This window comes from Canis lupus, chromosome 13 (assembly GCF_011100685.1).
Source record: "Canis lupus familiaris isolate Mischka breed German Shepherd chromosome 13, alternate assembly UU_Cfam_GSD_1.0, whole genome shotgun sequence".
Taxonomy (NCBI): Eukaryota; Metazoa; Chordata; class Mammalia; order Carnivora; family Canidae; genus Canis; species Canis lupus.
Window position 1 is genome coordinate 4,933,322 of NC_049234.1, and position 17,768 is coordinate 4,951,089.

The window sequence follows — 17,768 nt, forward strand, 5'->3', positions numbered from 1 at the left end:
CTGAAACCAATAATACATTATATGTTAATCAATTGAATTTAAATAAGAATTTAAATAAAAATTTTTTAAATGCAAAAAACAGGGAAGATGTGAGGAAAGCTAAAAAAAAGATTCTTTCTCTCCCTCTCCCTCTGTCTCTCCCTCTTTCCCAGTGCACACATGCACACACTCTGAAAAAAAAAAAAAAGTTAATTTAAAAAGATGGCCAAAAAAAAAAAAAGAAAAGAAATGCATGAATAGTCCAATAGGAAGAAAAAGTAAAATATTTGAACACAAATTATGCAGAACATTTGGAAAGCTTTGGGAAAGGTCATTCTGGAAATAATAAGTTCTAGAGAGGTAGAAAAATAACTTTGCAAACCCACAGAGGCATAGAAGTAAGCACAGAAACAGTGAAGTTAATCAAAACCCTTAGTGGGAATAGATGTGTGATAATTTTAAGAGCTGAGAGACAGGGTATGTGTAAGGCGCTTATACATTATTATAGATTATCTTTGAAATATAGATAGTGTCTGTTAACTTACAGTATAATTTGATTAGTTCTGGGAATGTGTAGTTTAAAAATGTATTGATGTTATGGTGACAGACAGTAGCTACACTTGTGGCGAGGGCAGCAAAACGTATAGAGTCCTTGAACCACTATGTCATCCCCCTGAAATTAATGTAACATTGTGTGCAAATTATACCAATTAAAAAATTTTTTTGAAGCAAAAGATATGAAAAATAAAAGCACATGGATGTTAATACGAGATTAGCTGTTTGCCAAAACTCCAACCTGGACCCCAAATTTACACAGAGAAGGACCATTTGAAGTCCCTGGGCAGAAACAACAGCAGAAGCTGCCATTGGTCCTCTCAGGCCGAGCCCTCCTCTCCTCTCCAGCCTGTTGACTGCTGCCACCACAGTGGTTTGTTCACCCAAAGGCACCAGCTGGGACCTTCTTTGGCTCTACACAGGGCGGTGTCAGGGGTGAGTGACCTGTGTAGCTATGCTGAAAAGAGCCCCACACTTGGTATAGAGTTCTGTTAACACTGTCTTGGCGTTCAATAATTTTTTTTTTTTTTAACAAAGGACCCTGCATTTACATTTTGCACTGAGCCCTGCAAATCATGTAGCCAGTCCTGACTTTAGAACCCATGGGATTATCTTCTTCTGACCAACAGGAATGAAATTTACTTGTGGTTAGACAATGGCCCAGGAGTGAGCACTCCTCCAGTGCCCTGACAGGCTCCCCTCCCAGACTCTTCCTTTTCTCTAATATCCATCAGTTGGGTCTACCACAACTTCCAGGAAACCGGACGGGTCTCTAAAGAGAACCTTGCTGAGGTGAATTTGACCTCAGCAGCATTGCCATTCTGTCAACAACCTCCACCTTGTTACAGGTGTGGCAAACAGCTCTCCTGCCAAATTCCAGCCGGTGTTGTAAAAAGGACCCTACCTGGTGAGTGGCCTGGGTCCCCAGAGGACATTTTTTTCCAGAACAGACAGAGGGGGACAGAGGAGGTTAGAAAAAGATAATATTGGTCAGAAGACAAGAATGACTACTCAACAGTGAATTTCTACCATTGAATGTCGCTGAATCTCCCTGAACCTCAGTTTCCTCATCTGTGAATGGGGCAACCAGGGGAGGTATCAATTCCCAGAGGATTGCCCAGAAGACCGAGAGTTTGTATAAAAGACTTCATAGGGCTCCTGATGCTTAGTGAGCGTGGGGCTTATGAAACATCAGTTCTTTTTAAATTTTTAGTGTATTTTTAAAAATGTTTATTGAAGTATAGTTAACATACAATGTTATATGAGTTTAGGTGCGCAACATAGTGAATCAACAACTGTACATGAATCAGTGCTCAGGACAATAAGGATAATCACCATCTGTCACCATACAACTTCGTTATTACAATAGTGTGACCGATGCGTTCCCTACGATGTACTTTGCACCTCGCGGACTCCTTCTGTGACTGTGACTCTCCGGGTCGCCGTCGTCTCTCACCCGTCCCCCGCTCACCTCCTCGTCGGCAACCACCGGTTTGTTCTCTGTATTTAACAGTCTGGTTTTTTGGCCTATGAAGCATGGGTTCTGAATCATTCGGGTCATGGGCCCCTGGGAGAACTTGCAGGGTTCCTAGGGTGCCTCCCCCCGCCCCCCCCCCCCCCCAGGGTCATCTCCGAAAAAGAGCTCGCCTGCAGGGCCCGCTGAGGCCTGCGAGCGCTCCTGGGCCCCCAGAGGGGCTCGTGCCCCCCACCGCTCAGGGGCGGTGCTGTCTCCAGCCCCCACCCCGCCCCGGCCTCCACCTGCGGCCTCCTGCGGCCTCCTGCGGCCGCCACCCCGGCCCCCTCCCCTCCCCTCCCCTCCCCCTCCGCGGGCCGCTCTCCGCCAGGGTCCCCGCGGCGCCCGAGGGCGGGCCCGGCTGTCGGCCCGCCCAGTGTGGGCCCGGGCGGGGGGGGGGGGGGTCCCGCCTCTTACGGGATGGAAACTCCGGTGTCCAGAGGGGCGGGCGCGCGGCGAAAGGGGCATTGGTGCAGCCTGCGGCGGCCTCGCAGCGCGCCGGGGCCCGGCTCTGACCGCGTCGCGGCTCCGCGGCCGCTCGCCCGCCCCGCGCCCCCCGCGCCCCCGCGCCCCCCGCGCCCCGCGCCCCCAGGGCCCCCCCGCGCCCCCAGGGCCCCGCGCCATGCGCCCCCAGGGCCCCGCCGCCGCCTCCCCGCCGCGGCTCCTCGGCCTCCTGCTGCTCCTGCTGCTCCTGCTGCTGCAGCTGCGCGCGCCGTCGAGCGCCTCCGAGACCCCCAAGGGGAAGCAAAAGGCGCTGCTGCGGCAGAGGGAGGTGGTGGACCTGGTGAGTCCGGCGGGGCTCCAGCTGTCGGGGTGGGGGCGGTCGGCACGGCCGCGAGTGTGGGTGGGTGCGCGGGCCCGGGGTGCCCCGCTCGGTCCGGGGCCGCGTGCGCCGTGGGGCCCGGGAGTGCGAGCGGCGGGGCCGTGGCGGGGCGGGGGCGCGACGCCCCAAAATGCAGGGAGCCGCCCGGTAAGTTCTGGCCTCTGAGGGCCTCCCCCACCCCAGGAGGATGCCGAGGGCTCCCGAGGCAGCGGGGGTCGACCGAGAAGCTCCGGGAGGTGAGAGGGTGGGCCTGGGAGCGGCTGGGACACCCGGCCTCGCCGATGCGGTCCTGGGTGGGCCTGGGCCCGGGCCAGAGCCCGGCGACGTGTCCCGGGTTGGCGCTGGTGGCCACGTCTGCTGCGGGAGCGAATAACAACCCTCAGGAAGCATCCGTCCAGCTCTTTGTAACTTGAAGACTCTGAGTCATGTTGGGTCATCCTCCTAGGAAGTGTGGGCTGCAATTTACTTTGTTGGACGACCACAGCTCAGGACAGGGATGGTTCAGAGGGATTAAGGCCAGAAGGGAAAAGTGAAGGGACCCGGCACCAACCCTCGAAGGACCCGTTCCATTGTCCGTTTAGGCAGACGGGCGGGCAGTCAGCTCTCCCAGATACCCTGGGTCCTCAGCCTGTGGCCACCAAGCAAGAGCATCACAGTGGAGCTAAGGAGGAAGACAGTTTTCAGGAGAACAAATAAATAGCCCAAGTGCTTTCTGAGGGGCTAATCCACGCGAAAGTCTTTTTGCTTAAAGCTCTTACCCTTCAAAAGTCAACAAACCCAGTGGAGGGCAGAGCAGTCCTCCGCCCTGTGTCAAGAGCTGTCCTTTCACAGCTACCATATTCCTTGCACATAATAAATTTCAGTCTTTAAATCAATCTTACTTGCAGACAAATATGGTTTGCAGACATTGCAGTACATAAGGGGGGGCATTGTTTTGATAAAAAAAACGGTTTCAAATTTGTCAAGCTGCCACTATAAACTAAGCAAATAAACCAAATTCCCTGGCAGCTAGTTCTATGCCAGATTCAAAAGCTCTGGAAAAAAATTCCTGCCATTGCACACTCACTTTTTGGTGATGTGCTATGTAATTCTGCCCCACAAAGCAGACAATGTATTTAGGGCTACAGTTCTATTTTAAGTGTCTAGATTATTTAAAACTGCACCAAATGTCTGTGGTTCATGTGCAGTTTGCATTTTATGAATTTGTAATTATGATACACAAAATACCCCTTTTCTCCATAAAGCTAGCAATTTTTTCTTTTCCTCCATGGATTTACAGTACCTGCGGTTTCCCACAACTCTTGCCCAACTTGGAAAAGCTTAGTGTGCTGCCAAGCTCAGGTGCATCCTGTAGATTGGATTTGGTTTTGCTGGAGGAAAAAAAAATGTTCATGCGGTCATTGAGAAGGTCTCAACAGATTCTATAAAGCACCTTCTTTGTACAGGTTCTTTCAAAGCGTTCCTTTCAAGCTTCCAGCGAGCTCTGCCCCCTGGTGGCCAATGGAAGAAACAGGGGGTTCATTCTACAGACCTTTCTAGAACCCCTGCCCAGCGCTAAGCGCATGCTGGGGTAGCATTTTAAAGCGAAAGAAGACAGATGTAATACCCATGGACCCAAATTCAATAAAATTATATGGCCACTGAAATGCAGTCTTTAGATAAAAAAACTGAATAAGAATTCTCAGTCTCGGCACTATGACATTTGGGGCTAGATAATTTTTTGTTATGGGAACTGTCCTGTGCATTGTAGGATGTTTAGCAGCACCTATACCCATACCCATGAGATGCTGGCAGTAACCTCTCCCCTCAGCTTGTGACAACCAAAAATGCCTCCAGACATTTGCTAAGTGTACCCTAGAGGACAAAACTGTCCCTGATTGAGAGCTGATATGTAAGAAAATAAAACTTTGTGTAGCATCTTGCCCCAACAGGAATAATAGTGAAAAAAAAAATATCAGAAGAAGTCTTATTGTTTTTCCCTTCCCACTTGAAATCTATGTTCACATATTACATGTGTCTGCTATTAAGAGTAAGTATAAAATAAACCAAGCTGTTTTAGAATATTTTATATTTCAGTATATCTTAAAATTTTTGTTAAAATACTTTCCTTACAATTTCTTTGGCAATAGATAAATAGTGCCTTTTCTTACATCAGGAAAATGGCAGTGGCCAAAGTCATGACAAAGATCATTTATCAAAACAAAGATGAGATTGGTGATGTGAGAAGAAACTGATTGGGAAACACTATATACATGAGGATCCTTCCTAGGCAGTGGCATTACTGGACTTTATAATATGAACATGTCTAATTCCAGAAGTTATTTTAATATATAAGGAATCTTGGGGTTTTTTTTGTTGTTCTCAGTGGACAGTATCTTTATACAGAATGATAGTACAATTTACACAAATAAGGGAAAGTTAAAGTAAAAATTTAAGTGGATTACATTTGGGGTTTGGGAGTCCTAATAAATGGATCAATTCCAGAAGAGACATGGGAATTAGACAGATGGAGATAAAATATTACCTTTACCACTTACCCAGCTATATTGGTGCATGTGGCTTATGTGTGCTGGCTGGCAGGTTTGCTAATGCTATCTTTCCCGGGTCTAGGTCCACCCAAGGGAGTGGACACACTTGCCCAGTGTCACTGCCTCACATGGTCTTGGGGAATAGTAAGAATCATCATGGCTGACATATGCAGTGTCTACTGTGTGCCCCACACTGCTCTAAGCACATTTTTATACATTGTCTCAGTTAAGTCTCACATGAACCCTACAAGGTAAGAATCTTTATTATTTGCCCTATTTTACAGGGAAGGAGACAAGTAGTGAAATGTTGAGTAAGTTGCCCTATCTTGCATAGCTAATAAACAGGGGAGCCAGGATTAAAATCCAGAGACTCTGGCTCAAGAATCCACACTCTTAATTTCTGCCTGATATTCTTGCTGCCTACCCACCAAGCAAACTGGGCGGGGTGGGGGTAGGGGGGCAGAATCCGGGCACTTAAGAGGTTTGCTAGATTACTGCCACACTATGAAAGACCAGTGGTCACCTGCAGCAGGCCACTCACTCTTGAGAAGTGAGGTTGGAGGTCAGAAATTTTACCCTAGGGGATCCCTGAGTGGCTCAGCAGTTTAGCGCCTGCCTTTGGCCCAGGACGTGATCCTGGAGTCCCGGGATCGAGTCCTACGTCGGGCTCCCGGCATGGAGCCTGCTTCTCCCTCCTCCTGTGTCTTTGCCTCTCTCTCTCTCTCTCATAAATAAATAAACAAATAAATAAATAAATAAATAAATAAATAAATCTTAAAAAAAAAAAAGAAATTTTACCCTAGGGACCATTCCTTCACATAAAAATAGAAAGAAGCAGGAGATGTGCAATCTGAATCAAAGATACTGCTGGTATAAGATAATTATTAACCAATATTTTTATTTTTATTTTTTTAAGATTTTTATTTATTTATTCATGAGAGACACAGAGAGAGAGGCAGAGACACAGGCAGAGGGAGAAGCAGGCTCCATGCAGGGAGCCTGATGTGGGACTTGATCCCGGGACTCCAGGATCACGCCGTGGGCCAGAGGCAGGCGCTAAACCACTGAGCCACCCAGGGATCCCCAACCAAGATTTTTAAAATAATTGTATTTCTAGGACTATGTCTGAGGGAAATGACTCAAAAGAAGAAAAAAGCCATATGGATGACAATTTTCATTACAATAGTACTAATGATAGAAAAAAATAGAAATAACCTAAGTATCCCAAAATAGTGCAATGCTGGCATAAAATTTTTAAATTATCATTCTGAAATCCCAGTCCTTTACAGCATATAGGGTTAGAAGAAAAAAATAGTATATCTAATTATGTTCACCCTGGAATATAGCAATTTAAAAATTATGTATGCTTTTAAATAAGCAGCAGAAAAAAGCAGGCAAATGAAAATTTTTTGTCTTCTTTGATTTCTGTGTGTGTGTGTGTGCAGTCTGCAATAAAAAGAATGGAAAGAAATCTCAATATTTTAGAAATAACTTTAAAATCAATTCTCTAAAAAAAAATCAATTCTCTATAATAACTCATCTAGAGTATAAACCAGGGGTATGAAGAGATTCTTGACTCCAACGACTCAAAATAAATACAATTCTATGGGCCCCTGGGTGGCTCACCTGGTTAAGCAATGAACTCTTAGTTTGGGCTCAGGTCATGATCTTAGGGTCCTAAGATCGAGCCCCTCATTAAGCCCCTGGTTGAGCCTGTTGACCTCAATGGAATGCCCACATTGGGCTCCACAATTAGGAGGGAGTCTGCTTGTCTCCCCCTCTCTCTGCCCTCCCCCTGCTCTCAAATAAATAAGATAAATCTTTAAAAAAGAATGCAGTTCTAATCAGAATGAGTCTTTGAATCTTGAGTGGTGAGGGTTTGTCCCTTTTCCTTTTTTCTGCTCTAGTATAATGGAATGTGCTTACAAGGACCTGCAGGGGTGCCTGGGAGAGATGGAAGCCCTGGGGCCAATGGCATTCCTGGTACCCCTGGGATCCCAGGTCGAGATGGATTCAAAGGAGAAAAGGGGGAATGCTTGAGGGAAAGTTTTGAAGAGTCCTGGACACCTAACTACAAGCAGTGTTCATGGAGTTCACTCAATTATGGCATAGATCTTGGAAAAATTGCGGTAAGTAAAGTTTGAATTATTTTAAAGTTGAAGCAAAACTTAAGAGTTTTCATAGTTGAGAGTGAGTTTAAGATTTTATTTTATTTAAAAAAAAGATTTTATTTTATTTTTGCTAGAAAACTTTTTACAAAATTAAGGAGTAGGGATGCCGTGGCTAAGTTAGAATTAATGAATTAAAAAGATAATATTTCAGAGTTAATTTTAAGAAGGTATTTCTAAGACAAATCACCACTAATAATATCTAAAATAACTTACTCCTTTTTTAAAAATGCAAATAAAAAGGGAGAGTGTAAGTGTCTGTGTTGGACAGTAAACAACTTTCCAATCTTGTTCTAAAGTGAACTTAAATTTAAATTAGTATAAGAAATTCTGCTATGGCTCTAAACATAAGGATGGGAAGAAATTTCCAAGAAACTAACAATGTGATAGGAATTGCCTCGAAGTGAGAAGTTCATGCTTAAAAATGCTAAGTTTGAGAGAAGTGGAATGGACCAGAGTTGTACTACAGTGAGCATTTAAAATTTTTCTGCAACATTTAAGGGGAGAAAGTCCTCAAAAGAGCCTGTCTAGCAATAAATTTTGGTTAATGGTTCAGTCACTTGAGTGTTTACTTCAAAAGTAACTGGCTACTGGGATGGCACAGAGTTTAAGAAGCTGGTGCTATTCCTAAGCCACTTTCTTTTTCTTTCTTTCTTCTTTCTTTCTTTTTTTTTTTTTTTTTGACAACCAACTTTGTACATGGTTCTGTGTATATATTATCATTATTCAATGTTATTCCTTGATATTAAGCACTCCCACCACCAGGCAAATGCAAGTACAAGAGATTTTATTTTCACAAAACTCCGAGATGCCCTCATCTCAGCTCTTTACTGTCTGCTCAATTATCTATAAAAATATTTGAGGGATGCCCGGGTGGCTCAGCGGTTGGGCACCTGCCTTCGGCCCGGGGCGTGATCCTGGAGACCCGGGATCGAGTCCCATGTCGGGCTCCCTACATGGAGCCTGCTTCTCCCTCTGCCTGTGTCTCTGCCTCTTTCTCTTCCCATGTGTCTCATGAATAAATCTTTAAATATATATATAAATGTTTGAGACTGTCTTGTTTGAATTTTGTGTGCTAGGATTTCCATAGAGCTTCCAGAGTTTTGATGACTGTGACCATTTTTATTTTCATATGTGATTTCTTAGAAAGCATTTTGTTAGAATGTTGCCTGATTCTTTACACATCTGACATTGATAGACTGGTTACTTATTTATATAGCTAATCAAAAGTTGCTGAGTTGTCTCTAAAACTATCCCTATGGACTGAATTATTATGTTTTTAGGTTTCTTTTAGAAGCAGTCAGAATGAGTTTGAGAGCTTTCTGAAAGTAAAAGATAGTAGACTGTGAGCCAGTAGACAGAAGTTTTGCCAAGAGAAATGAGAGAAAAAAACTAGGGCCTTCTAATTGTTTCATATAGGTAAAGACAAAAACCTCCACCTATGCTTTACCCCTGGTACTGTTTGCTGTTGCTCATGAAGAAATGGGTCAAGAATAAATATATAGAGACAGTGCTAGTCTAGAATATAAGTTCCATGAGGGCAGAGATTCTGTTTCATTTACTGTTGTAACTGTAGCATCCAGTACATAGGGCTCAGGAAATATTTTTGGAATGAAAAAAAAAATAGAGATATTGATTTGGTTTAAAAGATTGAAGAAGACTAGCTGTTTTGAGTAAAACTAAAATATACCATTAGTCCATGGTGTGAAGAATTCCAAGAATGCCATAATTTGATTTTCTTAGCGTTCCTAATATCAGAGTCTCTTATCTACCTTGCAGAGAATCTCTCTCCTTCTGTAAAAGTTAAGCTTTTTAAAATGTAGTTTGAAGAAAAGGAAAGTTAAAAAAATTCACAATACAACTTGAAAGCATCTTTTAAATGAAAAGTGAAAAGCTAATCCTATTTCTGTGTTTGTGATAGGAGTGTACATTTACCAAGATGCGCTCAAACAGTGCCCTGAGAGTTTTGTTCAGTGGCTCACTTCGGTTAAAATGCAGAAATGCATGCTGTCAGCGTTGGTATTTCACGTTCAATGGAGCTGAATGTTCAGGACCTCTTCCCATTGAAGCCATAATTTATTTGGACCAAGGAAGCCCTGAACTCAATTCAACAATTAATATTCATCGCACTTCTTCTGGTATGTAGAACAATGACTGCAGGATGTGCCTTATGTCTTTAGAGACCAAAAGTTGGTTTTGAACCCACTATCATGTTGGCTCACCAGCCTGTGACAAAAAGAGACCTAGAGCAAGTTTTCAGTATCTTAATCTTCATCCTGGTGCATTTCAGAATTCCCTGAGATGGATCTTTAAAAAAATACGCAGATGCCAGGGTCCCATCTCTGACCAAATGAATCGGAATCTCTGGGGATAAGACCATATTTTTTAAAAGATCCCCAAGGTTGGAAATCACTGAGTTAGATGAAACAGCAAAACAGCCCATTATGCCATAGAGCAGGTTTTCTTTTCTTTCTTTTCTTTTTTTTTAAAAAGCAGGTTTTCAACCCTGGCTACACATGAGGCTCAACTAGGAAACTTAAAAAAAATCCCCGTACCTGGGTACCCCTTTCCAGGGAGTAGAACTTAATGGGTCTAGATACAGCCAAGGCAGTGGGATTTCAGAATTGCTTCTAGTTAGTCTAATGCTCAGCCAAGGTTGAGATCCACTAGCTATTATTGATAAGGAGATTATTTCTCTGCCTTGTCCTTTAAAAGGATAGATATTGTCTGCTGAATTTGTAAAAGGGAACATTTCTATGTTGCATTCTCTGTTTCTAGTATAAGAGAAAAGACATTTAAACCAGTGGTCACTTAAGCTGTGGAAAATAAATTATTGGTTTGTTTCACTCTAAGATTCATTAAAGAAAGTTTGGAAGTCTACCCCCCCCCCCCAAAAAAAAAAAAGGAAAAGGGATATCAGTTAATGTCATCACCCAGAGACACCACTGTCAGTACTTGGCTGCCAACCATTTTGGCTTCTTGAGTCACAGCAGGTAACACACCATGATCATCTATGCTGGAAGAATCACAAGACATATATATCACTAGCTTCGTTTCCCTGATTTCTTGCAGGGATTTCTCACTAACCTCGTACTTAAAAATGGCAGAGAGAAGAGAAGAGATCCCTCCACTGTTAACCAGAGGAAATTATATTTCAGCATGCTTGGGGATCCAAGTCAGATAGATTACTGAGCCCCAAAACTAATATAGCACATTTATTCCTGAGAAGTCAAGAGCATCTCTTCTTCATTCTTCCTCAAATCCCCAGAGGATCCTTGAGATACAAAAAAGATGTTGTAACCCCCTCTCTCAGCGCATAGAGAAGGTCCAGGGAAATCAAGTGAGTTGTGCTGGAGAGTAGAATCAGTGTTCAGGACAGAAACCACTCCTTGTCTTCCCTCTTCTCTCCCCAACCCTCTCTTTGATCAGGTTAAAAAGCTTGATCACTAGGTCCTGGGATACTTGTACTGGAAAGGATGATAGGTTTTCCACCTAAGAAGCAGTCTTTCTAGTAAAGTAAACCTAGACATAAAATGAAAATTCTACCAGGAAGTGATGTATGTTTGGTATATATAGGTACATACTGAACACCATATACTATATGGTGTATGTGTGATAGATATAGTTGGTATAAGCAACTTACCTTCTATTGTATTACCTACCTTTAAGGTGTTTGTGCTAATATCATATAATATGAGCCCAGGAACTGTGACCTATACATGTATATACTTAATAAATTATTTAACCTGTCATTTCCCGTGGTGTAGAGACTCATTTGGTATGACCACTTGGGTGGAATGTCAGAAGTAATTTGTTATTTATGACAGTTTTTGTAGTAAGGTGGTAGAAGGTTACTTCTGTAATAAAATCACTTTCCCTTGCACACTGATACTCTTTCTTGAGAGAAAGGAGACACACTCATACTTAGCACATCGAGAGGACTTAAAGCCTCGGACAATGCCCATGGGAGTTCAAAAAACATTTGAATTTCACCTTGTTACCTGGGTCTATGAGGAAAACAGGTCTAGAAACCCCTCATCCCACATGTTTTAGGTGCTTCATAAGTTGTGATACTATATTATTATAGCAAAAATGTTCATTCATTCAAAAAACGTTATATTGGTTATATATGGTTCATGACCATGAAGTGACCATTTGACTCTCCTGTGAGACTGAGGACCCAAATTTGTCTTCTGTCCTGTAGTGTGAGTTGAACAAGCTTCTAGACCATGGATATGCAGAACTTGGGAGAACATGAGTATTTCTGGGCATTTTCTCTCAGCATGGCCCTAGATTATGGGATTGTGGCCACACTACTTCATTCTCCCATGTGTGAAAGGGGCCTGAACCATAGTCAAGTCCCTGGATTCTGAAGAAGATTGCTTCAGATCTACGTCTGTGAGGCTCAGCTGGAATGTACCAACCTACCAAATGGGAAACTTGACCAGTCACATGATGGCATCCCTATACTGCTTTATAGGTCAGGACTCATTTTCTGAAAGAATCTGGCACCCTTAAACAGACATGTATCTTTTTGTCTGTTAAAATGACCATTAGGGGAATTTTAAAAAGTATTACTATAGAAGGACCTTGGTAAGATGGAATGCAAGTTGTATATTAGTAGGTGAATGTCCAGAGAACCTGAGAAAAGTTGTATATTTATAAAGCATAAGAACACAGAGGAAAAGCAAGGTCGTTTCTTTTTCACTGTGAGGAAATTCCGTGTAAAATGAGATTCCCAGATTGAAGGACTGGTATAATTATTCTAGAACGTCTTTTACTGTTACAAAGGCCCTTTCTTCTACCCATCAGGTGTATAGGTAAGTGTTGGAAAAGCTTTTTTTTTTTTTTAAAAAAAAAAGATCTGCATATCAAAGAAAGTCTTGGCTTTGAAAAGTGTGGGCTTCCTTTGTTTAGTCAAATAAATTGCTTTTTTTTTCCAGTCACCTAAACAGTAACTTTGGGTAACTAAACAGATTCAGGTTTTATGGCTGAAACCTGTAAGAAAACCGCCTGTTCAGCTTTTATCATCGGATGGATAATATACATTTTTTAAAAATATTTCTGTGGTAAGAAAAAGAGAACTTCTCTTTATGAAGTCCTTAGTAAGTATTAGGATTTTTAATTCACTGTGCATTAAATAGATTTGTTACCTAACTTGCTTAAGTCATAAAATTTAGATGAGGATTTTTGTTTTTTTGTTCTAAAGAAAGGTGTAACTTTCATCTCTCTTCTGCAGTGGAAGGACTTTGTGAAGGCATTGGAGCCGGCTTAGTGGATGTTGCTATCTGGGTTGGGACTTGTTCCGATTATCCGAAGGGAGACGCCTCTACTGGATGGAATTCAGTATCTCGCATCATTATTGAAGAACTACCAAAATAAATTCTTTCATTTTCATTCCCTACCTCTTTTTTATTAAGCCTTTGAATGGTTCATCGTAGTGGCATTTTATATAATTTTTATGTATACATCTGAATAAAAAACAAAGCTAAATGTGTTTCAGACCAAAGTGTGATTTCACACTGTTTGAAAATCCAGTATTTTTCATTTTCCTTCAGTCAAAAAAATGATTTCAGGATTTTGTAGTTGATTAGAACACCTTCTTTGTATTCCCCATTCCCTGAACCTATAATTCGGAATGTCTTTGTGTGGTCTTGAACTTTTCCTATTCTCTTAGGATAGGACTTTTAAAACATAAAGGCTACCAGCCTTTGTACAAGTTGTAAATGTTTGGAACGGTTTTATATCTGTGAAATAAAACTTAATTTCAAACAACCTCAGTATGCTAACCTAATTGCCACTAAAATTAGAGTTCCTAGTACTTCATATCTGAAAAGTTGGGTTCATTTAATAATCATATATTGAATTTTAGTGAGTGTATAGTACTGTTTGTTCCATACTTTGAGGAATATAAAGAAAAAGGGGTATTTCCATGTCAGGAATTACATTAGCAGTTTAGGATTTTTATCTTAAAGAATAAAAAGATGTGAATTCTGTCCTCAATTGCTTACCATTTGGTAGAGAGGATACAATATATACAAAAATAACAATAAATCAAAGATCATATGTTAATTGACGTGACAGTTGTTGAAGTGGTGGTATAATCGAAAGAGTGTTCCGTTACTTCTGGCTGAAGGGATCAGAAAGAATTCAGGATGAAGGAAGTACAGGTCTCAGACTGATAAAGTTAAGTGAATCCTGGACTTGAATTGGAAGTATCAGTATGAAGTACTTTATCTTAAATAAGGCTGTGAAACAATAACAACAAAATCTCCTCGTTTTGGGCTTGTGAACAATGACCTAGAAATGATGACCAGTTGAGTAACATCCTGATTGTGATCTCCACATTCCATTTCCCCCTAAAAGGAACTAAGCCTCCTTGAAGAAATGGGTGATTTCAGTTCTGGGGCAGGAAATGTACAGTAGGAGTCTGGAACATCTTGGCATACTGGAAAACAAGGCAGCTATGAAAGACAACTGAAAAGGATCCAAGAGCCAACTTGAATTGCTTCCCACTGGCAAAGATGGTACAATGTAAGCATCAATAAAAATAATAACCGCAACAGTTTGCAACACATCAAATGTGTTTCAATGCAGGAATTCATAATGATACTAACATAAAATTCATTGGTCAACTTGGAGGATGCCAGCAAACCAACTTGTTACTTTGAAACTTGGTAAATAGAAAAAAACAAGCATTTATTCTGCTTTCTCAATATGAACCATATTTCTGGGTGACCAAATTGTTGATGAAGGGAAATTTCTCCTTATAGAAATGTGTTTTTTAGTGTGTATTGGTATAGATAACAAATGAAGAGTGATAGAATATCAAATTTTCAACCCCTCACAAATTAAGAGATCTAGCAATAATCATCAGGGAGGGAGTAGACTGTATGTCTTAATAAAAGTACATAACACCACCCAAGAAGTACTTTTGTCAAGAAACCATCACACTTGGATTTGATATAGCTTCCAGATATAACCCTTAAATTTCAGGAAATACAGGGGATAGAAGAACATGTTAATTGACATGGACGAATCATAATCAGCAAATCTAGACTGGGAAAGTTGAAAGACAACTTGGTTTCTTCCACAAATAAATTGCAAGAAAAGAAAAAACCATGGATTAAAAGAACTTGAACTTTATTTGGATGCTTGAAATAGTTGACATTTGAACATTAACTGGATATTTAGTATCAAATAATCACTTATTTTTTAGGTTTTTGATAATGGTATTGTTATTTTTTTAACTCTTTTTTTGGGAAGATTTTATTTTCAAGGGACACCCGGGTGGCTCAGTCAGTTAAGTGTCTGCTTTCAGCTCAGGTCATAATCCTGGGATTCTAGGATCAAGCCCCATGTAGGGCTCTCTGCTCAGCATGGTGCTTGATTCTCCCTCTCCCTCTGCCCCTCATGCCCTGCTCATGCTCTCTCACTCACTCACTATTTCAAATAAATAAAATCTTTTTAAAAAAATAAAGATTTTATTTTTAAGTAATCTCTACACTCAACATTGGGCTCAAATTCACAAACCTGAGATGAAGAGTCACATGGTCCACTGACTGAGCCAGCCAGGCACCCCATAGTGTGGTTATTTTTAAATAATGCTTATCTTTTAGAGGTACTGCAATATTTAAAGTAAAGTGATATGATGTCTGGAATTTGCTTCAGAATAATGTGGAAAAGAAAAGTGGGTGAGAAGGAATCTAGATGAAATAATGTTGAGAAGTTAACCAAGATGGGTAAAAATTGAGATTTTGGGTGGGGATGAGAACATTAGTTCAGACCTCTTTGAATGGGCACAGAATGTGAAGATATTTGTGTTCCATATTAATGCCTACCGAAGAACATCCATTGCAAAGGCAGCTCTTAAAATTGAGATGAACAAAATAACACACTGTTGCTGTCAGCTTCTTTCCTCAGCCACGCCAGTGATAGTTCAATGGACCCATGAGCAAAGAGGCCATGGTGACAATGCACAGGAGGCTGTTCAACAACATGGGATTTCCCTTAAAAGGCTGGCCTGGCTAGAGTTACTGCTGAGTATAGAGACCAGCTTTGAGTATGTAACATTGGTACCATTCCCTGAGAGGACTAGCCAGACACGCAGTGGACCTCTTCTACCATGGAGGGGTAGAGATTCATTCTCACGGAAACAGACATATATTCTGGATATAGATTTGCCCTCCATGCCCATAATACTTCTGCCAGCACTACCATCCACGGACTCACACAATGCCTTATCCAGTGTCCTGGCATTCTACTCACCAGTGCTTCAGATCCAGAAACCTCATTTTACAACGGAGAAATGCAGCAATGGGGCTCACCCTATGGACTTAATTGGTCTTGCAATATACCCTATCACCTGAGACTGGCTGGTCTAAGTGAAAGGTGAAATGGCTTACTCGGGACGCATATGTGGTCTTACACCAGTTGGTAGACAACATCCTAGAACAGGGTTTGGTCCTATGGGGAGTAGTATGTGCTTGGATCAGAAAGCATGATATGCTGTTACCTCTCTTGTAGCCAGAATACAAGCAGTGGAAGTGAGTCGCTTCTCTTACTATTATTCCTAATAACTCATTTATAGACTTTTTGCTTCTTATCCTGGCAACTTTGAACTGCTGGTTTGGAGATCTTGGTATCCAAGAGGGGAATGCTTCCACCAGGAGACACAAAAATAGTTCCACTGAATTAGAATATGAGACTATTCGTTTTCTACTGAAAACTGCATAACTAATTTAATAGATTAAGACAACACACATTTATTAATCTCATGGCTTCTATGGGTCAAGGGTCTAGGTACAGGTTAGTTGAGTCTTCTGCTCAGGTTTTCACCAGGCTGAAATCAAAGTATTGGCTCAATTATCTAACATTCAGGATTTTCTTCTCAATTTATATGATTGTTAGCAGAATACAATTCCTAGCAGCTGTGTTAAAAACCTTCTTTTCCAGCAGCTGGGTGGCTCAGTGGTTTAGCACCGCCTTTGGCCCAGGGTGTGATCCTGGAGACCTGGGATCAAGTCCCACATCGGGCTCCCTGCATGGAGCCTGCTTCTTCCTCTGCCTGTCTCTCTGCCTCCCTCTCTCTCTCTTTCTCTTCTCTCTGTGTTTCTCATGAATATGTAAATAAAATCTTAAACAAACAAACAAAACCTTGTTTTCTTGCTGTCAGCTGAGGACTGCTTTTACCTCCCAGAGGTCACTCCCAGGTGCTTGTTATGTGGCTCCTCCTCTTACAACATGGCTGTTTTTTTTCCAGACCAGCAAGAGAATTCTTCTGCTTTTAAGGCTTGCCTGAGGGCAGCCCGGGTGGCTCAGCAGTTTAGTGCCGCCTTCAGCCCAGGGCGTGATCCTGGAGACCCAAGATGAAGTCCCATGTCTTCATCCCTGCATGGGGCCCTCCCTGCATGGGGCCTGCTTCTCCCTCTGCCTGTGTCTCTGCCTCTCTCTGTGTCTCTCATGAATAAGTAAATAAGATCTTTCAAAGAAAAAAGAAAGGTAAGGCTTACCTGATTAGGTAGGTTGGGCTCACTCAGGATAATCTCTCCTTTTGGATTATAGCCAAACTGATAAGGGACCTTAATTACACTTGCAAAATTCCATCTGTCATATAACATAATCATGGAATTGATAACCAACTTATTTACAGGCCCCAACATTGCTCAAACAAAACTAGATTATTTACATCAGGAGGCAGGGATCATGGAATCTGTGTTAGAAGCCAACCTACTGTAGACTGCCCCCTGGCCATTTTGCACTCTTTATACCACTGAACCAACAGGTGAAAAACAGGAGGTTCATCTATTGGTTTTACTGACGGATCCTAATTACCAAGGGCAATTGGTTGCTGCTATGATGGAAGCAAGGAAGACCATGTTTGGAACCCAGAAAAATTTCTGAGGTTCTTGTTAGTACTTCCATGCCAAAGATGAACGGAGAACTACTTGAACCAGAGAAGGAAGAGTGATTAAGGATCCCAACCTTTTGGGAAGAAGGATTTGGATCTGCTTCACCAGGTAAAGAACCCAGAACTGTGGGTTTTGGCTGTGGGCAAGGAAAATGTGGAATGGGTAGTTAAATGTGGAATGGGAAGCTGTAGATATCACCTATGAACTTGTGAACAATGACAGAAAACCAGGACCTTGGTGGCCTTGGATATTTTGTTATATGCCCGTTTATACATGGTAACCCTTTTCTTC

General features: G+C 41.9%; 1 protein-coding gene across 1 annotated transcript; it reads left to right on the plus strand.

Annotated features, from left to right (window-relative positions):
* Positions 1–2,642: 2,642 nt before the first annotated feature.
* CTHRC1 (collagen triple helix repeat containing 1) lies at positions 2,643–13,346 on the plus strand. The gene is made up of 4 exons (XM_038555261.1): positions 2,643–2,831; positions 7,306–7,527; positions 9,488–9,704; positions 12,806–13,346. Exons 1-4 carry the CDS (start codon positions 2,670–2,672, stop codon positions 12,946–12,948), a joined length of 744 nt encoding a protein of 247 aa, XP_038411189.1. The 5' UTR covers positions 2,643–2,669; the 3' UTR covers positions 12,949–13,346.
* The last annotated feature ends 4,422 nt before the right edge of the window (positions 13,347–17,768 follow it).

Excerpts from the sequence above, each read along its gene's own strand:
- CTHRC1 (XM_038555261.1), top strand. The coding sequence starts at position 2,670 with ATGCGCCCCCAGGGCCCCGCCGCCGCCTCCCCGCCGCGGCTCCTCGGC. Across the intron at positions 7,528-9,487 it reads TAGATCTTGGAAAAATTGCG|GAGTGTACATTTACCAAGAT; the intron begins GTAAGTAAAGTT and ends TGTTTGTGATAG. Across the intron at positions 9,705-12,805 it reads TATTCATCGCACTTCTTCTG|TGGAAGGACTTTGTGAAGGC; the intron begins GTATGTAGAACA and ends TCTCTTCTGCAG.